A 22,266-nucleotide genomic window follows, 5' to 3' on the forward strand; every position below is an offset into this window, starting at 1 on the left:
AAGGGCCTTGCTGTCCCTGCAGCCTTCCAACATGAAGCTTTCCTGTGTTTTTCCAGTGAAAGAAAGATTCCATTTGCGTGGTAGAATGAGCTGTGGCAGTGCCATGGGTTTGTGTGGGGAGAAGGTGCAGGGGTGAGTTAACCCTTGTGTTCTCACAGGTGCAGGGGGATTGTGCAGCCTTAGTTAAAACTATCTGCATTCTCCTGTGCCTTCCCTGTTGCCTTAGGCTGAACTGCAGTATCTTCACGGCTTGAAGGAAAATAATTTGAGTTGCCTTAGAGCATTCTGTACAGGTTTAATGCTGCAACATAAATTGATGCACTAAAAGTGTGGATTTCAAATAAGGGAGGTGGACAGGAGAGGAAATGACACATGAGCGATGGAATGCGGGCAAAACTGTGTTTTTAAGGAAGTACTGTAGCTTATCATGTCAACTTCTGGAGGCAAGTTAGTTCACTTAGGTGAAGTCATAAAAATAAATATAAAAAATAAAAATACATTATAAATAAATATATTAAAAATACCATAGAATATACTGAGTTGGAGGGGACCCATCAGGATCTTTGAGACTTGGCCCTGCTCAGGACACCGCATAACTCCCACCGTGTGCTTGGGAACATTGTCCAAATCCTACTTGAGCTCTCTTTGTAATAATATTTTATTATAAAAAAATCCTAAACATATAGATATATTAAATATGTATATTTGAACTATAAGTGTATTAAAAATTAGCACAACAACTAAGAATCTCCTGTTGCACCCGGGGTGCGCGGCCTGTCCGGCGGCAGCGGGGCTCGAACCCGCGGCTCTCCGGCCCCGCCCCGCCGCGGCTTTCCCGGGCAGCGCGGGGCCCTCCGGGCCGGCAGGGGGCGCTGCGCGGGCGCGGGCGGCGCTCTGCCCCGGCGGGCCCGTGAGGAGGCGCGCGGAGCCGCCGCCGTGTCCGTCATGGCGGCGGCGCTGTCGGGGCCGCTGCGCCCCGAGCTGGCCCAGGCCGTGTCCCAGGCGCGGGTCCTGGTGGTGGGGGCCGGCGGCATCGGCTGCGAGCTGCTCAAGAACCTGGTGCTCACCGGCTTCAGCAGCATTTACGTGGTGCGGGTCGATGCCGGGGAGGGGGCCGGGGCGCTCCGGGGCGGGCGGGGGGAGGCCGAGCCCGGGGCCGCGGGTGCCGCTCGGCGGAGGCGCGGTGCCGGCGGGGCCGCTCCGCCGCCGCGGTGTGCGCGCGGTTTTAGAGCGCCCCGGCCCGCCAAAGCCGCCGCGGGGCCGCCGGGCCGGGGCGCCACAAAGGGGCCGAGGCCTGCGCGCCATCGCCGCCCCCCCTCAGCCCGGGCTCCCGCCGGGCGCGGGAGCTCCTCCTTCCCCCGCCGAGGTCAGGCCGCCTTCCTGGCAAGGCCGTGCATCTCCGCGAGCCCGCGGATGGAACCGCCCGGGAGGCCGCGCTGTGCCGCGCTTGCTGCCCGGCGATATCCTGAAAGTCTTTAGTTTTGCCGAGTGCCGCCTTTGCCCGTGCTGGGGGTGATGGGCCGGTGATGAATTGCAGGAGAAACCCCCGGGAGAGGTGAACTGTGCTTTCAGAGCCCGGGCTGTAAAGCCGTCAGTGCGGGCGCTTCCCGCGGGCTCGTGCTTTCACTTTTGCTTCCAGATATTAATCTGTGAATGCGTACGGGAGGGGCAGATGTGAGAGAGCAGTAATGAAAAAGAGATAGAGAGAAATACTGTTGGTGAAACTATGATTGCCTGGTGTCCAGACCCTTATTGGCTTCTTATTGTAGTAAAGAAGAGCATATGGTTTTAAATCCAGCTAGAGCATAGGTCTGTTTCCTTCAGTACCTTTTTACTGGCGTGCCCGGGAGTCCCATCTGAGAGTTTTGAGTGACAGGTTGTGAGGAGTTTGGGTCTGCAGTCAGACTTGTGGAGCAGAGCAGCTCATATCTAAAATCGTATCAGCTTCTAGAAGAAAACAGTTACTGGTTTCCCTTGTTATTCTTACAGCTTGGGCTTTCCTACTGGAATGCTTTTTAAACTTGTAGAATATGTTTAATTCCAAATTTTCCTTTTGGTTTGAGAGCTATCCAATTTGAACATTGCATCAGGGAAATAAATAACTGCAGAGGAGTGGAAGCCTTTTCTGCACTGTTGCTCTCTTTTTTCCCCCCTACTTTGCTGTGTCAGTTATGTATTCCTGCAGTCCATTATAGCAGAGCTTAAAGCTCCTGATTTTCCACTTAGTCATTAGGCATAAATCTCATCGGGGTGTGCTTATTGTTTCCCTTGTTATAGTTTGGGGGTTGGCTTTGCCTTTCCAGGATGACTTGGGGGAGCTCCATTAACTTCAATACATGTTGGGTCTATCTTCATATGACAGTTGGCAGTTGCTGGCAGTGTTTTATGCAAGACATAATGTTTTGATAACATAGGGAACAGGTGGGTACAAGACACGGTGAGAGCAAAAGAAGACTTGTTACACAAAGAGGGAATTTGCTATTTACAGAATAAATTGCTTTTTTCAACATTTGTGATATTGTTGCATTTTCCTCGGTTATTAAATATTAACAAACTTGAACGTCTGAAAATACTTTTTATAAGTAAGTTGTGATTTCTTTAAAATAATATGAATACTAAAATAAAATCAGTAGTTTTGAATACCAGACAACTAACTAATATGACTTATGTATAGTGTTGAAAGGCATACCCTTGCCCTATGAATGAAGAACAAAACTATGTTTTTTCAGGATCCAGGTCTGAATTAAGAACATGAGTAAATGTTGTTAAGCTATGATGCCTTTTCTTCCAGGTTACCAAAATGGGAACAGTGTAGTTGTCTGATAAGTGAGCTGTTAAATTCTCATCATTCTTAGGTAGACTGAAGCTTCTGTTGAGGTCTAGTGGTTTCAGGTTTTCTCTCTGGAGAACTCTCTTTGCTCCCTTTAATGCTGTAATTCTTGTTCTCAGCAGGAGCTGATGTTGCTTGTCATCCTCTCCAGTTGAAATAGTCAAAGCTTTCTAGGTAGTGAAGGTTTTAACAGAGTTTTGCACTTTATTGTTTTCCCTTTAAGTTCTTGGGCTTTCTGGCTTTGGACTGAGCAAGCTTTCTGTGTGTCTTTTGAGGAAGGAACAGAGGTAGAAATGTGAATGATGCAAATACTATTTTCATGAAAAGAGACAAGGCCATGGGTAGTTACTGTGATACAGTGGTAGGAATGTTTAACAGCTCTATAATATATTTTCAAAATGTTGTATCTTTTGTTTGCTTTATATCCACTGGTGTTTTTTTTTAACTGTTTAAATAAAATTCTGTAGCTATTGCAGTTTTTAGTATGTTAAAACTTAGTCCTTCAATTGAAAATATTCCCTTCAGAAAAGAGGTGATTAATCCTGGGGTTTAGATCTCTCATGCAGAGGATGTTCACTGAGTGTGTACCATGCTTTTTTTCGTAATTCAGGTTTGGTTAATGAAGTCAGAAGCGTGTGACAACACTCTGAGTACATCACATTTAAACTTCACACTGCACAGTCAGTCTGAGAGTGCTCTCTGAGCAGCTGAACGTGCTGCTGTGCTGAGTATTTCACATTACCTGGGGGAATTTGGGAGAAATATTTAATATATCTCTGAAATAGCTCAGAAAAACTCTCACTCTCCTCATTAAAATGTTAAAGACAGGAGAAGACTTCTAAGAAGAGTTGTTGATCAAAGAAACTTTAATTGCACAAAAAGTAGTGGTAACAAAGCTAGGAATAAATGTCAAAGTTGTGGTTAAATCTTGTTAATTCTTGTGGGGGCTAAAGATATTGGAATTTAGGCTATGACTGTGTATATAATAATAAATAGAAACAGCTGTTAGGGGAATTGCAGTCATGGCATCCTTTGTGCTCTGTGCTGTATGTTTTTAAACATTTTGATTGTGTGATTGGATTTCTGTTTTTATCAGTGGACTTGACAATTTGTTAATGTGCACTTAGGCAGTTAGTCCTGGGGACAGGCAGTAAAAGCTTTTTCCCTGCAATGTGTGTGTAAGATGGCTGTGCAGCCCTTGATTTACTGATTCAGGTGCTTAAAGCCATGCTCTGTAAAGTGGAAGGACCAGTTGGTTTGGAGCAGCCTTTCCTGGGCCTGGGGGAAGCAGGAGCCAGGGCTCAGGGTGGGCGGTGCAGGGAGAGGCTGGCTGGACCTGTCTCGATGGATTTCTGCATTTTCCCACCTGAGCTTGTGCTGTGCTCCTCAGGAACTGCTGCTAAAATCTTCATCCTGCGCAAGCAGGAGCATTGGTGTTGACTTTCTGCTCACTGCTGTGGGGGTGCATTTTCACCAGGGGCTCTCTGCAGAAAGTTTGTTCTCATGTAGCCCTGCACTTTTGTCATGGTCAGCAATCATTGATAACGTGTGGATTCCTGAAGATAATTAGGTGACCACTTGTGCCTCTTCAGTTGCTGTAGGTCTGATGTGACACCTGAAAGGTCCAAGAAGGGGTCTGTAAAGTTTCTGCATTTTGGCCAACTGTCTTTTCTTCAAACTGTGTTAATGGTTTTGTTCCTTTTTTTCCTGTGAAAGTAAAATGCCTCTCTTGTGTGTTTATAGATTGATTTGGATACTATTGATGTCAGCAATCTCAACAGACAGTTTCTGTTTCAGAAGAAACATGTTGGAAGATCAAAGTCACAGGTGAGGAAAAAGTCAAAGCTCAAGCCTCATTACTCAGTATTATTTTATGGATAGTGCTAGAAGCATGTCACAATTTATTTTCTGCTGGGAGGAGGTAAGTGTTGGTTGGCTGATCATGGCTATCCACAACATTTCATTATTAAAGTATTTAAATCTCTTAAGGTAGTCAACTTACTCGATACACAGCTGGTATCAAGTCTGTCTTTCAGAAGGAAGGAAGAAATAATAAGTCTTTTTTTTGTTTTCTTTTTTTTTTGTTTTGTTTCTAGGTTGCCAAGGAAAGCGTGTTACAGTTTTGTCCAGAAGCTAATATTATAGCTTACCATGATAGCATCATGAAGTATGTTTGGTTTTAAGCTCTAATTACATGTTTGATTTGCAAGTACTGTGTTATTTAAATGCTATAATGGTGTGCTTTAAGGTATTTTACAAAGCTTCCTCAGTAAGGAGAAGTAGCTGTAAATGTGAACTACCACACACTTGAGTGGGAGTGTGGCTTTTGCATGGGTTTTAAGCTCTGGTAGTAAGCTGTAGTTATTTGTTTGTGTCTGTTTTTCATTTTATTGGCAACATTTGCCATATGACTTTCTACTCTGTAAGGATGTCCTCATGTCTTGAGCAATAATTAAATTAAGAGACATGTGGCTCTTGAGTCTGTGATTTAAAAAATTAAGTCTTTTGTGTGTGTGGAGGTAACTGTCATTTATATATGCCCCAAGCTGTTGAAATTTAGTCTTTATGATCTGCAACCAATGAGTAAGTAGAGTACAAGATTATGTAGAGTTCCATTAGCAGTTCCCCATGTTTTCATTTATATTTGCCCCAATCTAAAAAAATGAATATTCTGTACCATGGAGGTTTGAATTCTGATGTTGCTATTAGCCAGTGAAACACTGACTCACTGCATCCTCCTCCTGAAACTGTTAATCCTGTTTCCTCTTTTCTCTCTCTTCTTCTCCACCTTCTTCTTTAAGTCAGAAGAATGCAACATAAAGATAACTGAAGTGTCAGGATTTAAGGTCCCATGTGCTGGCTCCTCAGGGTATGGCCACACAGTCAAACCAATGGAGCTATCACAGCACAATGAATTACGCACAGTCTGATGAGCTGTGGTAATTACAGTGTGCATGTTTTAGCTACAGCTGATGGTTTTTAAGGTCAGTTACCGCAGCTCAGCCAATTTGCTCATTAGGTCAGAGTAGTTTAATCACTTTCCCTTGTCTGCCCGTTTCATTGGTCAAATTAGTACTAATTGCAGTAGCTTCCTTCCAGCAGCATAAAATTCATGCTTTCACCCAGCTTTAAAGTGGGCAGAAGACAAATGAGGCAGTTAAAGAGTAGCTAAATTGATAAGATGTGTCATTTATCACACGAACATCGGTTGCATGTGTAGAGTTTCTGTTGTGCAGTAATAACCAACAGTTGGATGTGCCATTTGAAATGTTGTTTTTGTTTTCCATAGCCCTGACTATAACGTAGAGTTCTTCCGCCAGTTTACGTTGGTTATGAATGCTCTGGATAACAGAGGTGAAGTTTCCACTACGATTTTATATTGCAGATATTGCTTGTTCCTTGCTGCAGTGTTGTTCGAATAACAAGTATCCTCCTAACCCATCTGCAGTTGGACTAAGCCTCGTGTGCTTTGCTAGAAACTTGAAGGGGTGGTTAGTGCTTCTGCAGGTGTCCTGAAAGGAAATGTGCACTGCTAATTGCTGCTCCATGGGAACTGCTGGGTACGGTGTAGCTGTAGTCAGCTGAGTTTGCTGTGTTTATTAATGTCCATGTATCTTGTGAGAATGGGAAAATGGGCTTTGTGAAAATGGTGTAGTGCTCTATAGAGAAACAAGGTATATTAAAGATAAGTTCATATGATGCTAGTTTGAATTTGGAGATGGAAAACTTCTTTTTTCTTAACTATTCAATTTTTTTCTTTTAAACCCTCTTGATTTGCAGCTGCCCGTAACCATGTGAACAGGATGTGTCTGGCCGCTGATATTCCTCTTATAGAGAGTGGAACTGCAGGCTACCTTGGACAAGTAACTGTTATCAAAAAGGTTAGGTGGGGTGTCACTCTTGTCATTGGCTATTTTAGACAACAGGGAGTGGGTGTTTGGAGATAGAGTTACAGTTCATCCGTTAATAGCCCAAACGATCAGTAGCCTTCTCAGAGTGACAAGTAAATGCTTCATTTTTCACCAGGGAGTGACAGAATGCTATGAATGTCAGCCTAAACCAACTCAGAAAACTTTCCCAGGCTGCACAATCCGAAATACGCCCTCAGAGCCTATCCATTGCATTGTGTGGGCCAAGTATTTGTTCAAGTAAGTGACTTTTTTAAAGAAACAGGTACTGTGGTTCATTCTTTTGGTTTCTAAACATACAGAGAAAGAAAGAAAATTGACGCACTTTAAAAAATTATTATAATGGATTTTTAATTCATTTTAAATTGATTTAGATGGATTATGGTGAAAACCTCCAGTTCCTTGACCTGGGTTCTGGGGTGGTTATAAAGATGGAAGGTTGATTAGTATTTAGGCCTTGCTCTAATAGCACAAAAAATCTGGCAGAGTAGTTTGGCACAGCAGTGTAGGTTGAGGTTGCTTTATTCTTCATCTTTGTATGAAGTAAGCACATTTTTCAGTTTAATGCATGTTTTAACAAGTTTGTTGGAATCTTGGATATCCCAGAGGTTCTAAAAATTCATTTAGTACTGCAGTGTAAATATTAGGCTGAATATTGGGTGAGCTACTGAGTGAGTTATACAGAAAACTGTTTTGCTGAATTCATTTTTGTATTGGGCATTTTGTGTTGTCCATGTAAGTCCACCTGTGATGAATCTCAGCATTTTAAAAAGCAATGTATGAAGTGGCAATCTGTCTGAAAGCAAGAATCATAAAATGATCATAAAAGAATCATTAGCAAATATATGAGTCTTTAACCACATATGCTGTTGTTGTTCTTAATTGTTATATAGCCAGTTGTTTGGAGAAGAAGATGCTGATCAAGAAGTCTCACCTGACAGAGCTGATCCTGAAGCTGCCTGTGAGTGTGATATAAGCTGGTGGCTTACCCTGTTGCTGAAATGTTCTGTTTCAGAGATTACAACTCCTTTCTGTACATTTCTTAAGGTTAGAGAGTTCAGATCAATTTTCTTTAAAGAAGATTCTGTTTCTGGCCTCTGGGAGGCTTTTATTTTGAACAGAGTACTGAGTGATATTTGTAGTCACTCTGCATTTCCCACTCCTAGCTGAGGGTTTGCAAGGAACTTCAGGAATTGTGTGTGAGCTCTTCTAGCCTGCAACACTTTAGCATTAATCTGCATAGGAAATATGTCCATTTTGAGTTATATTTTTATAGCTACTCAGTATTTTTCTGTAAGGACAGTAATCATAGTTATTATGAGGTGAATAAGCATCATTGTTGGTTGCTTCTTTTGGATCCTTTGATAGATGAATGGACTTGGGAGGGGGAGCTTAGAGAATCCTCCGACTCTTCAAATTCTTTGAACATCAGATAGTGATCACTGGACAGATTGTTCCTACAGGAAGTGCAGAATGAAATAGGTGAGTCTTAAAAAGAGTGGCGATATAAAGTCACTTCAAACAATGGCTGCTGAAGTAGTTGACAGGTAGCAAATGCAATGCCACTTATTGAAGTAAGGACAGCAGGGCAGTTACAGGAGTGCTGAGCTGGAGCCCGGTGTCTGCAGTGACAGACTGGTCAGGGGGCTGCGGTCACACGGGGGTGGCAGTGTCCAGGTTTGACCCCAGCTGGCAGCTCGGCACTGCACAGCTCTCGCTCACTGCCCTGCCCAGAGCAGGGAGAACCACACAAAAAGTGAACCTCGCAGGCTGGGGTAAGAACAGCTAATAATGGAAACAAATATGTTATACTATTGATCATAACTGGAATAAAGAGAGGGGAAATAAAACTCCAGACAAACAAGTGATGCAGTTGCTGACTGTCTGCTGGCCAGTGGACGCTCAGCCAGTCCCCAGGCTGAGATCAGCCCTTCCCAGCCAACTCCCCCAGTTTATGTGCTGAGTAGGATGTTCTGAGGTCTGGAATATCCCTGTGGCCAGTTCAGGTCAGCTGTCCTGGCTCTGCTCCCTCCCAGCTCCTTGTGCTCCTGCTCACTGGCAGAGCACAGGAAACTGAAAAGTCCTTAACTTGGAGTAACCTCTTGGCAACAGCTGAAACATCAGCAGTGTGTTACCAACATTATTCTCATGCAGAATCCAAACCACAGCACCAGATCACCTACTAGAAAGAAAATGAACTCTTTCCCAGCCCAAACCAGGACATCGAGGGGAGAGTTAATGCAACATTTATAAGGGAAGTCATGCCCAGCACGGTTCTGTGGGTCTGTGGAAGGAATCAGCAAGCCTGTGCAGAGTGTGTCTGGTTTAGGCTGTTCTGAATGTCCAGGGGGCAGATCCAAAAACTGTTGAGTGGAACCTGAGGGACATAAACAGCCAAGGGGACAAAAAAAGGCTGAAGATCCTGAAGTGGATAAACTACTTGAATGATAAAGATAAATGGTGATTAGAGGAATCTCAGATGGGAGATGTGTATTGTTCAGCACAGATGATTAGGCAAAGTCACTCAGAGTAAAAAAGATGAGGACTAACTGCAAAAAGTAGTAGAAAGCTTCACAGAACAGAATGACTGGGCAATGATAGATGAGGCAGATAAATATGAAATAATGCAAATGATGCATTGGTGAAAGGGGGGAAACATTCCCAAATTTACGCATAAAGTGCTGCTCTCCGAGTTGATTTTTCTCAATGAGTTAGTCAAGACGTTAATAGATAGTTCTGTAAAAACATCAACCTGATTATTAGAAATCTTGATAGCAATTGTTGGATATGACTGGGAAAGAAAGAAAATTATTAGCATCTTTATAGAGGATTTGTTCGTTTAAAAAGAAACAGAGATAGGAAACTGATTTTTTTTGTTGCTGTTGATTGTTTTCAAATCCCAACCAAACTAAGACTCTTTAGCCAGAAAAGAGACTATACAAGGGGGTGTTAAGACATTTCTGAAGTAGCAATATTATGTGGAGAAAATTAGTGGGAAGCAATTGTTCATTTTTCTGCCAATAAAGGAGTTGGGTGATACCAAGTTAAATCTGTGAGTTGCAGTTTCAGAGGCAAAGAGGAGCAAGCACACTGTGCCTAATTCAGCTTTTGTCAGGTGCAATAAAGCCATTTTATGCTACCTGCATAATTTTGGTAATTTACTCTGGGGGTAATATTTGGATGGGATTCTTTTTTTTTTTTTTCTATTTTTTTTCTTTTTTTTTTTTTTTATTTAAAATATTGGTTGCCACTTTGTTAATAGGGGAGCCAGCAGAAGCAGAAGCCAGAGCACTAGCATCCAATGAAGATGGTGAGATTAAACGTGTTTCAACTAAGGAGTGGGCTAAATCCACTGGCTATGATCCAGTTAAACTTTTTACTAAGGTATCTTCTTTACCCCACATAAATGTCTTTATTTGAAATGTATGAGGTGCTGTAAGGTTAAATCAAACTCGAGCTTGGACATTTAATGCTAGCCATCAATTATGTGATTGTGTTGTGACATCCACCAGTTTTGCTGTTGTGTTGGTCTCTTGCAACATTTGCTTGTTTTAAGGATTCCATCTGCATCTGTGGAGATGGCTGCAGCAGCCTGGCCACTCTGTGCAGACAAAACTCCATTGCAATTACTTTTAATGGGAAAGGACCTCTGGAATTGCACTGGGCATAATCAGAGCCAAACTGAGGACCTAAAAGCTGTCAGTCATCTGTGCATTATCAGGCTCTGGCATAAGAAAAAACAAACTGATTTAGGAGTTTTTGTTCTAAATACTGAAAGTGGATAAATAGAGGAAATGAGCTTGAATGTAATGTTCATAGATAGTAATAACTTCTTTGGAAATTCATTGGCATGTTCATTCACTTGTCTCAGAGAGGGCATACAAAGAACTGTAGGGGTGGCTTCAGTAGACAGGTAAACCACTGTTAGAGCTACTGTTTCTTTATTTTTCACTTTACTCATCCCCAGATTAATCAGAGCTATATCTGCTCTATGCAGTGAGTGTTAGAGAGTAGGGAATAAGATTGTAGAATCTGTTTTTATGTAGTTGAAAATACTGTCAAGGAGAAAATCAAAACCTCATCAATGTAATGCTGATTTTTCAGTGTCTTTTTTCCCCCCCTTTCATTTGATATTTTTTTTTTTCATATTTCCTAGCTTTTCAAAGATGACATTAGATATCTGCTGACAATGGATAAGCTGTGGAGGAAAAGAAAGCCTCCAGTGCCATTGGACTGGGCTGAGGTACAAAAGCAAGGTAACTGTCCCTCCTTCTACTGTACATTTGTAAATAATGCCTGCTTTTTATTAATGCATCTCTGTGATATGTACATTTTTTTACTGCCACAGTTGAGATCTGATAATGAACATACTAATTCTTTACACTTCATGAAGATTTCAAATTTTTCTGTATATAGACAACGCTTTTTCTAAGACTGTTTTGCAGTTGTTGTTTTAGATGCTCAGTATTGGCTGTAGAAAATACACATTTAACCAAATTATGTCAATTTATTCTAGGACACCTTACTGTAAGCACTTATAAGATTTATCTCTGAAAGTTGTTTGATTGAAAATTTACATTTGCTGTAATTTGTGCATGTTTATGATATCATAGCTATAGTTGCAGTTTTAAATGCAGATTTGTTATAAAATGTTTGGGCTGCTGTAGGTTAAGGATATTGTTCTTCAATTTGGAAAATACTGAATTCTGCTGAAATTGGAAAGTTATTTGAGAGAACTTCTGTGGAACTTACAAATATTCCTGATCTTACTTTTTTTCTCTTTTTCCCCAAAGAGCAAAAAATACCTGACCAGCAGAATGAGAGCTCTGCAGTGCTGAAGGATCAGCAGGTTCTCAATGTCAGGAGCTATGCAGACCTGTTTTCAAAGAGTGTTAAAACCCTGAGTCTTCACCTGGCTGAGAAGGCTGATGGAGAAGCACTTATATGGGATAAGGTTAGTTTGCCATTTATGCCATTTATAAACTCTACGTGTGTAATACAGGTATTAGTTGAGCTAATTCAGTTTCCTTCCAAAATGATACTACTTAGAACAAAACTATCTGGCACCTTATGGAAACAGTTTCCATATGTAAACAAATATATTCTTTAAACACCATATTGTGTAACTCACTGAGGGTAAGGATTAACTGCTGTGGTGTGAATAACATAATTCAACAAATTCTCCAGCTCCTAAAAGCACAAATTCACAAGTATTTGTTGTGTTTTGATTTTTGAAAATATTTAAATAATGCAACTTCATTTTTCTCTTCTTATCTGTCTCCAAAACATGCTCTTAGCCAGGTGTCAGTAGCTGGGGTTTTACTGAGGTTATGAGCAATCAGCTGATGATGGGTATGCAATACAAGTTCTGTTGAAGAAGACAGTAATTTTCTCTTTTATCCCCATACACTTCCAGTCACTTCCAGTCAGTTGTCATTCGACACAAGAAAAAATAGTCTGTAAATGGGGGGGGGGGCAAAATATTAAAATATTGCTATGACTAATAGTACAAATACTTCTCTCTAAAACACCCAGTGTTTGAAACTGATGCAGAGTTAAAATTCAATGTAGAAAATGTTTGAAACATTGTAAGACTTAGGATTTAAACATTTTTATAATGTACAAGGCATTTTATTAGTATGCATATACTAATTTGCTACTAAAATACATGTTTAGAAACTGTAGTTAGTATTTAAAGTACTACTGCTCTGAGTACATCATCTGAAAGAGGAAGCATATTGACTTTGAAATGGAATTTTGTACAGAATTTTTTTTTTAATTCTGTTTTTTACGGTCTTAGGAACCATGTGTTGCAAACTCATTCCAATGAGTAATCTGATTTTTAAATGCTTCTTGTATTAACTTCTTTTTAGGATGACCCTTCTGCCATGGATTTCGTCACTGCTGCTGCAAACCTCAGGATGCATGTTTTTGGAATGAATATGAAGAGCAAATTTGATATCAAGTGTAAGGATAAAATGTAACATTGTTTTATTTAAGTACAATCTTCTTGTTTTCGTCTGCTGTTAAAAATCTGCATACTGGTTTGTTTTGCAGCAATGGCAGGAAATATTATCCCAGCTATAGCTACTACCAATGCAGTGATAGCTGGGCTGATAGTGCTGGAGGGTTTGAAGATTTTATCGGGGAAAATAGATCAGTGTAGAACGGTAAGTGGGAATAAAATACTTTTGCTTTCTTGCTATTTATTATTTGTTTTAAAGTTACATTTAACATTTTTTCACTATTGTGTAGTTTTACTGTCCCTCACTTGTTGCTTCAGTAGATTCTGAATATGCTGGGAACTTTCAGTCACAATGAAGAGAGAAGTGCAGGTCTTAAGGAGCAATACATTCCTATGAGTTAATAAAAATTTGCTGCTGGATGTGAGAGAGAAGCAGGCTGCCATCACTTGCAGTGTGGTTGTTTGGTGTTAGAGCTGTTGGCAGGAGATGCTCAGTCAGCACGGGCTGCACTGGTTGTGTGAGACTCCTGCTCAGCAGGCACAGCAGAGAGGATTAGGAAAGAGGACGGCCTGTCAGAGCAGGACAAGAAATCTGCAGGAAAACAGGCTTTAGACATGCTGGTAACTACAGAATAACCTGATTTCCTCTTGTCTGTCCTCAAGATTTTTCTGAACAAGCAGCCAAATCCCAGGAAGAAGCTATTGGTTCCTTGTGCTTTGGATCCACCAAATCCCAATTGTTATGTATGTGCAAGTAAGCCAGAAGTGACTGTGAAACTTAACACACACAAAGTTACTGTGTTGACACTCCAGGATAAGGTAAATCTTGAGCTACAGTTACAGCTTTCATTTTGAATCTAATACTGCAAATTATTAAAATTAGGTATTTGCTGTATATTATATATGTATAGTATAGTATAGTATATATGTATAGTATACTATACAATATATACAGTATATTTTGACCTAGCATCTCCTATTTATATTTACTCTACTCTACATTTCTCTCAGCTACAAGAAGATATGATTAGCCAATATGCTTCTTGCCCATGTGTGTTCTATGTCTTGTGAAAGAATGTTTGCATTTTGTGAATTTTGGTGGTTTTAAAGCCTATTCATATCTGAGAGCATAAAAACAAAATTTGCATTTCAGTTGAAAGTTCAGTAGCTACATTACAGTTGTCACAATTGATTTGTAATTCTGTCATTTTATGAAGTATTCTAAAAAAGTTTCTAGCTTATATGAACCTCTAAGTATCAGACCTCAAAAATATAATAATTTTGTTTGTGGAAATGAACAAAAAAGTATAGGCTTTCAGCAGATGCCTGAAAATGAGCCAGAATAATTAAATCAACATAATTAAGGGTTCTTTTTTTAATAAATCTTTTTAAGTCAGAGATTGAATATATTTTAATATATTTGTATTTTCAGATACTGAAGGAAAAATTTGCTATGGTAGCACCAGATGTACAAATAGATGATGGAAAGGGAACTATCCTGATCTCTTCAGAAGAAGGTGAAACAGAAGGTATGTATGCTCCTGAGGGTTTGGGATAAGAGTACATAAACCCTTGGAAGAGACTCTACAGAGTAGGTGTATAGCAGATGTTGCAGTGCTCAGCCTGTGGACAAGTATTTGAAGAGGACTGGGTTTGCAAGTGTTTTGAGTGGCTTGAGGATAGCCAGGGGTATTGTGTGCAAGCTGCATGTGCTGCTCAGCTTGCCTGCACACAGCACTGCTCAGCTGGCGTGTCAGGATTCCTTTCAGGAACAGATACCTGCCTGCAAGCCCCCTGCATTTGCTGGCTTGTAGACAGTGCTCTGTTCATGATGCCAGAAAGCATCTCCAAAATGTTCCCAAATGCAGTAATTGTGAAGTGCTTGAACGTGATGGCATGAGGAGTAAATAAACATCATAAGCAGCTTTAACTCCTAATAGGCTTAAATATCAGCTTTTAATTTAAATATAGCTAACATGTGTTAATCCTGTGTTCCTACATAAAAGTTCTGGAGTACTCCATATTTATTCAGGTGTAAAGATCTTTCTATAAATAGCTCTTTACACTGCAGGTTTTTACTGTTTTTGTAGCAAATAACCACAGGAAATTATCAGACTTTGGAATTCGAAATGGCACTCGACTACAAGCAGATGATTTCCTCCAGGACTATACTCTGTTAATCAATGTGCTTCATAGGTAAGGATTCTGAAATAGAGATATTTTGTGTATATACACAGAATCGTTCCACGGGGAGTTTTTCACTCACAATTTAAATACATTAATGAAGTTCAAAGATGAAGCTGCTGAAAGGAAATATAGAGGCAAAAGAGGAATGGTTATTTTTTATGAAATTAAGTGGTTTATTTGGTTTTGTTTTGTGTCTGTTTTGTTGTAGTCTTGTTTTATGGGGTTTTGTTTTTTACAACAACAACTGAAAGAGGTTTATTTCAGTAATTTGTTGTTACACAACATAAGAATACATTGCAAAAACAAATTAATCTTTGGGACAACCAACAAGCAAGAAACTGGCATTTAAAAAAAAACCCTTACATTTAGAAAGGCAAAAAAACCCCAGCCTGCTAGGATAATAGATCCTCTGCCTGACTACCTGTGTTCAGAAGTCCCTCTGAGCTCGCTGGGGTGTGTATTTACCCCAGGTAAGTAATAGACATACACAGAAACTCAAACTGCATGTTCAGTGCAAGTAGGGCTGTGCTGTTAAGATAGAAAGGTAAGCTCAGGCAGTGGTTTTTCTCATTTCTAAGCATTTGGAGTTTGTAGCACTGGCTGGAATAGGGTTTAGGAACAGACAAAGCATAAATTTTAAACGAGGATTGGACAGGACTTCCCTCTTTTTCGGTATGTTTTCTCATTCTGTCACAGATGCAGGGTGCTCTAATACTTGAATGGGTTTTTTTGTGTAAAAGACAGGATTTTATTTTCTGGCTGTTTAAAAGCACGTGTGTTTTTCTGCAGTGAAGATCTAGAAAAAGATGTAGAATTTGAAGTTGTTGGTGATACCCCTGAAAGAATTGGCCCTAAACCATCAGAACCAACATCCAGGAACATTAGCAATGGTAGTGATGATGGAGCACAACCCTCAACATCAACAGGTAATCAACAGTAATCAATATTAAACAAAACAGTCTTTCTCTAGTGCAGTCCTGTTAAAAGTTTTCAGTTGGGTGATATAACTTGGCCAATACACAGTAAAAGGCATTTAAGTTGCCTCTGTATATAACTAATACTAAATAGAAAAACGTATATTTACAATTTTTACAAAGAGCACAAAAACCACAGAAGTTTATAGTACATACACCTTGAAATTGCTATTTACCTGGTGTTCCTTTGCCTGTAAGATACGTGCACAGATTTAAGATGCAAAGTATGTAGTCCATTCCCTCCTGTTTGAGGGAAAACTAAATTTTAAGAGTATCACTAAAATTTCCTCTGAATTGTATTAAAAATTGCATAATTTAACACTGTAATTAATAGTTTTTACAGTGAATTTGAGTTTAAGACCAAACAAAATCCACTAGATGTCTTGAAAGTTCACATTTGGTTCTCCCCTTTTTCATACTACCACTGTTATCCTTTAGCTCTGTAAGTCTGCTCACCCTTCACCTTCTCCCTCTCTTTGAGACTTCTCTCTCCTGGAATGTGGCCTCTCCTGGCGTTCTGCTGAGTGCAGTAGGGAAAGGAAAGGCTGCTCTAGAGCTTGGTGTGTGCAAAACTTCTTTTCCCAACAACTGCTGCAGACAGCAGCAATTCTTCTGCTTTGTACATGCAAAAAAAAAAAAGTCCTGCTAACTAATGCATTTCCCATTTTTTTGGCTTATTGCAGTATTTTCCACACCTGTAGTGAAGAAGGAATACCACTGTGAAAACCATATTTTATAGTAATTTCAGGGACATTTAAGATACACTTGTGTGGCTGTGGCAGTCTGGTCAGAGAAAGAGAAAGCTAGATAAGCTTTCCCATGAATTGGTCTGAGGGAGCTGGAGAGAAAGGATTGTAAACAATCCACAGGTGTTTTTTAACAAGCTGTTTTCCCATAAGGATGTTTACCAAAAGGGTGGTTTCTTAATTAACCAATGGTGATGATGTTTTATTAAAGGACCAGTCAGGTCCACCTGTAGTGAACTAGAGTATAGAAAGGAATGGGTTCCTAATAAAATTATTATTAACCTTCGGAGAATGCATGGAGTGTGCATGCACTCATTCATCAGTGTCATTTCTGACTCAACGGTGACACTCTTGCAGTTGCATGGCAAAGAATGTGGATAAAGAACGCTCCAATTTTTATGTAGGGAAACTGGTTTGAGAGTAGACTGGATCCATTGCAGGATCCATTTGAGTCCCAAACACCTCTTTTGCAGCTCCAGAGCAGGAAGACGTGGTGATTGTTGACTCTGAGGACGAAGGTACTTCCAGCAACGCTGACAATGTGGAGAGCAAGAGCCGCAAGAGGAAGCTGGAGAAGGGCTGTGAGTGCGTGGGGGCCAAGAGATCGTGCACTGAGCAGGAGCAGGACGACCTCATGATTGTGGAGTCTGAGGATGAGGGGGCTTCCAGCAGCCTCGGGTAGGAGGAGAGCAGGAGCCACAAGAGGAAACTTGAAGAGAAAGGGTGCGAGTGCATCGGGGCGAAGAGCGTGTGCTGAGCTAAGAGCAAGTTGAAGAGCATTTGGGGGAACCACCAAAGGCCCCTTGACAAAGTGATTCACATAATGTCATACTGTAACAGCAAATTGTGGTGGGATGTGAAAAATGTCCAGAACTAGACTAACTCTAAGGCCTTGGTTCAAAGTGGATACCAAATCGCTGGCTTAAATAATTTGTGTCTGTTTCTCTTGATGATAAATCTCTCGTATCAATAGACTCAAAGTTTTTTCCGTATTCCATATATTAAATGTAGTGGAAACATAGTCTATGAATACCTACAGATAAGTATTTACCTAAACAGTCGTGAAAACAGCATGGTATTTTTGTGTAAATACCTTTTAGGTATCATCCAACAGGACAAAAAAACCCTACTTTTGTTTAGTGAAAGGGCCATCATCAGATACCCACATTTTTGGCAACTACATTTTTTTTATTTTTCAGTGATTACCTTTGAAGTTTCCCAGCAGTGGCCTGCCTGCATATTTGCTTATCCCTTTCTGAGGCCATGTTGCAAGTGTGACTGCTCCACTTCCAGCATTCACAAAATCACAGATGCTTGAAGAATAACATTTTTTGCCTAGTCCTAAACATTTTTCACACCCTGAACAAGTAAAGAAGAAAATCCAACAAAGCAAATTAGTGCCATGTTCTAACAGTGTTCTGAAACATCAGCTGGCACTATGTACATTACTGTAAAACTGTTAATTTACTCCAGTTTTTCAGCTCGTACTGCCTGATATGTCAATGTAAGAAGCAAATTTTTGTGTATTGTTACAGTTTCAGGTTATTTATATTTGATGTTTTGTAAACTCAGATACTACTACTATACTGTACATCTGATGGACCAAATAAATAACATCTGAAATACTTGCTATATTTGCTTGCACAGTCCAAAATTATGCTGACTTATGGGATTTTACAATGTATAGCCTTCAAAAATTACTGTATTATTTCCATTTTTCTAAACATAACCTAGTAGTACAGAAGCTTCACTTGTTTGAGGTGAAAGGGGAATTTTTTTAATAAAACTTTTGTGAATGTTTGTTTTTTCTTGGACATTCAATTATTGTGGTCTTCACGCTTTCACCACCTCATGCCTTCAGAAGGAAGAAAGCTCTGATTTTTACATACTACACTTTGTGTGTGGGACAAAAGTGTAATGTTTAGAATCAGTGTCTTAAGTCCTACTGCGTTTGTGTTGGTAACTCTCAAAACTTTCACTGTTGGTTCTCAGAATGCATTAATTGGCCATTTCTGTCGCTATACCAAAATGATCTCCTACTTTTGTGCCAGGGACCCAAAACTGCTCCCACTCATAGGTGAGTGTGCAGTGAGCCTTACAGAGCACAGCAGATTTACAGAGCCTTACAGAGCAGCAAGATTTAGTCTGTTACAGTTCGCAGACTGAGTGAATTGTAAAGCAAATGTGAATTTTACAGAAGGAGAATGTTAAAAAAACAAAGGCCAGCTCATCATTGTGTTAAAATTGCCAGTGCTGTGCAAAACAGCTTCTATGAGGCAGTATTTTATTTCTTCTTTTAGGCAGTAACAGTCATGTGCAGTGGTTTTTTTGAGGCATAATAGTTCACAGTGAAATCCTTTTGAGTTAGTTGCTGCTTGGCTGGCAGGAGTGAAGACTGAGGTAAAGATGTAAATAAGGTGTCAGAGAAAGGACTGCAGCGCTACAGTGGAAAACTTCTTGCCATAAACAGCTGAAGCACTAGAATTTAATGTCTAATGACAGCTTCCAAAAATTAAGGCTGACATAGTTTGGGTTTAAGCTTTATTAAAAATAAAACTACTGCTTTATTTCACTTTCTAGCTTTTTTTTTAAAACACCAGTAGAGGGTATAAACCTGGTAGCTTACAGCATTAGTTTTACTGAAATTGAGAGTGTGAGTTGGAAGTTGAGTGGAGTATGAGCTGGACTGAAATGTCACTGACAGATTCAAGGGTGAAAAAAAGCAGGGGGGTTCTGTTCTGTCTCCCTGGCTGCTCCTCAAGTTATTACTTGTTTATTCTTCTTAACCTTGTGTCAGCATTTGGTTTGCAGCATGAAGGGCCAGAATGAACTGCACGAGCCATGACCTGGTGATGTATTTGGTAGGTGTAGTTGTGCTGCTCGTGCCTGGGTAATGCGAGAATGCTCCTGGACCCCTCCTGTCACATACTTTGAAGTGAAGGATTTTTAATGTATGTCCTTTCCACAGGCTGCTCTGGTCAGCTCTTTGGAAGTTGGGCAATACAGAACGAGCCACTAAATGCAAACTGCTGCTGTGCGAAATGAAAAGCTGCTTTTCAAAACTGGTGGAGTATGAGTGTCCTTAATTGGCTGCTAGTCACCAACATTGTACTAATGTAGAATTTTCCAACGTAAACTTTCCTTTGCTCTTTAGAAAAAAATATAAATTGAAGCATTTAATTAAGTTTTCAAGTAATTAAAAACCCCTCCATTTTTCAAATGACAATTTGTTTAACTCCTAATAGCAGGAATGGTCATATGGAAGGAAGTATAGATGCAAGGCACAAGATCTAAATGTTAAAATGGAGGAGAAATTCTTCCCAGTTCTTTGGCTCAGCAACCTAACATAGGCTCTGTCTTCACTAACAATTTTGGAGCCCAGCTCATTAAATGAGTCTACAAACTGCTATTTGCAGTGATATGAATTGGCTCTGCTGTCACAAATGGTTCTCAAATTGTTTGTTTATACTCATGCAAAATTCTCTAATGCAGATAAGCTTTTCTGGCTGCTTTTATAGAGACATTTAATGATGTTTGCATTTTTAATTTACTTAGTGAATAGAGTGCCATATATGGATAAGAAAATACAGACTATTACAGAATGTACCTAGTCTCTGCATGCTTTTAATTCAGTCTCCCTTTTCTGCAGCAGAGCATGGAAAGGAATATTGACCATTAATGATTGACAGCAGTTAACCAGAGATTCGTTAAGCTGTTCTGATGGAGGGTGAAGGAATTCCCAAAGCATTGAATCACCTTTATGAGGCAAATGATAACCATTCAGGAGAAAGAACTCTGGGCCCTGGTGACAGAGAGCCCTGTGCCAGCCCATTTCCTAAAGAACCACTGCAACTTGTAGGTGACCATTTAGTGTTTGTGGTGTTTCTGTGTGACATTTTGGCTTTCCTTTATGAAACCATTCCATAGCTGAACCACAGAGAGAGGTGCATCCTTTCCTGGTCTCTTGCCTTTGACAGCTGGGAGCAGATTGATGTGCCATTTCAAGTTCTGACCTTTACAACAAAGACCTCTTGCTAACCATTTATTAGATTTCAGAAGATAAAATCAGCTTGTATTCAGTCTGTTGATACCACTGATATCTGCTTCAAGCCTTACTTCTACTGCCCCAAAATTTTAAATTTGGGTTAGAAAACTGAATAAACATAGAATTAAGGGAAATAGATTTGGTGTTGTTCTGTTTCTGTGGTAGACATATTTATTTTCTTTGCAGCTAAAAGGACAAAAAACCCTCCATTTTGTGCATCTAAAATACAGAATGTGCAAGAAAGCAGGAACTAGGATCAGGATAATACAGCAAATTGTACATTTGTTTTTGCTTGTCTGAGATTGTTTCTGGGCTGGTGCCTAAGCAGAATGACTACAGGGAGCTCATACCTGCGGAAAAATGTACATGAGGGAGAGGCAATGCTTTGATTTGGAGGTCTTGATGCTTTTAAGGGAGGAACAGGATGAAGTAATTACATGTACTTGTAGATATAGCTTGATCTGTTATATTGAAAGAAGATAATTGCTATTTAGATACATGTTATCTTTATCTCTCCCATTGGCAGACTCCTTCACTCTCATGAGAAAAAGTTAGAAGTTTGCAGAACAATTTCCAGAAGAGAAGATACTTACGGAATTGCTCTGCCAGTTCTCTTCAGCAACACTTGAAGGAACCTGCAAAGGTGAAGCAATTTCAACCCTGCAATGCTGGAGAAGGGACAGACCCCCAGAAACTTCTGTGGTAGCACTTTGGCTTTGGAGGTGTGGGACTGACACCTTTACTGCTGGGAAGTGCAGGGCCAGAGCTCTGTGGGACACAGGGCTCACTGGACTGCAGCATTACTGGGGATTTGGAGAGGAGCTACAAGCTGGAGAGTGCAGAGGATGCAGAATGCAGAGACCAGACTTCGTTAGTTACACTTATGGAGCAGCTTTATCCTTGCACATCTGTTCATCATTTTCAGTTAACGAGTGATAGCTCTATAATACCTCTAAAATAGAACAAAATGTAAATGTAATTGGTGTTCTCAACAAACCAATGTCCTCTTCCTTCTGAGATGAGCCTTCTCATCACAGCTGAAGTGTGTTGTGTTGCCAGGTCAGGAGGTCAGTGCTCATAGCCTGCCTCATTTCTGTAATGGGTACGAAGAGGCACATACAGTCAGGCTGATACTTCTCATCCCCAGAGCCTGGGGGACTGTGTGTCTGGCAGCCTGACCCTCATGTAGTGTTTCTGTGCTTTATTCAGTGTGCTAATGCTCTCTGATTCCTTTGCTGGATGAAGCTTTGCAGTGTTGTAATCAGGACTTTATCATATCAAGAGAAAGTGTAGCTCCTCCAAGTCTCTGAAATCAGAAGCTATATAACTTCAGACCTCCTTAAAAGTACTAAGTGGGTGCACTGCTAACTGAGCTGGCCAAGTAAATGATGGATTTATGCAAATGTAGTGGTTGCTAACTGATTGCATTGGAATATACAGTGACTGTGTCCTGTGAGTGCAAGGAATTATGGCCAGTGCCCTGTGCAGCCTCCGAAGTATGAGCCCATAAACTGCGCTGGACAGAAGTGTGATTATCTGAAATATGTAAGAGAAGTGGAAGATGAAGCTATAAAAGAAATAAGATACATATATGGTGCATTAATCACAAGT

The 22,266-nt window shown here is 40.3% G+C and overlaps 1 protein-coding gene across 2 annotated transcripts; it reads left to right on the forward strand.

The window, feature by feature from the left end:
• The first annotated feature begins 929 nt into the window (after positions 1 to 929).
• UBA2 (ubiquitin like modifier activating enzyme 2) lies at positions 930 to 18,410 on the forward strand. 2 transcript variants are annotated; one of them, XM_053952834.1, is made up of 17 exons: positions 930 to 1,089; positions 4,574 to 4,657; positions 4,927 to 4,997; positions 6,120 to 6,184; positions 6,611 to 6,711; positions 6,857 to 6,978; positions 7,632 to 7,699; positions 10,001 to 10,122; positions 10,895 to 10,994; positions 11,532 to 11,692; positions 12,612 to 12,705; positions 12,796 to 12,908; positions 13,367 to 13,522; positions 14,136 to 14,232; positions 14,794 to 14,899; positions 15,680 to 15,816; positions 17,084 to 18,410. In XM_053952834.1, exons 1-17 carry the CDS (start codon positions 946 to 948, stop codon positions 17,290 to 17,292), a joined length of 1,950 nt encoding a protein of 649 aa, XP_053808809.1. In that variant the 5' UTR covers positions 930 to 945; the 3' UTR covers positions 17,293 to 18,410. The 2 variants fall into 2 exon arrangements, with proteins under 2 accessions (XP_053808809.1, XP_053808810.1); XM_053952835.1 differs by lacking the exon at positions 930 to 1,089 and adding an exon at positions 1,517 to 1,555.
• Positions 18,411 to 22,266: the final 3,856 nt, after the last annotated feature.

This window comes from Vidua chalybeata, chromosome 11, assembly GCF_026979565.1.
Source record: "Vidua chalybeata isolate OUT-0048 chromosome 11, bVidCha1 merged haplotype, whole genome shotgun sequence".
In the NCBI taxonomy this organism is placed as follows: domain Eukaryota; kingdom Metazoa; phylum Chordata; class Aves; order Passeriformes; family Viduidae; genus Vidua; species Vidua chalybeata.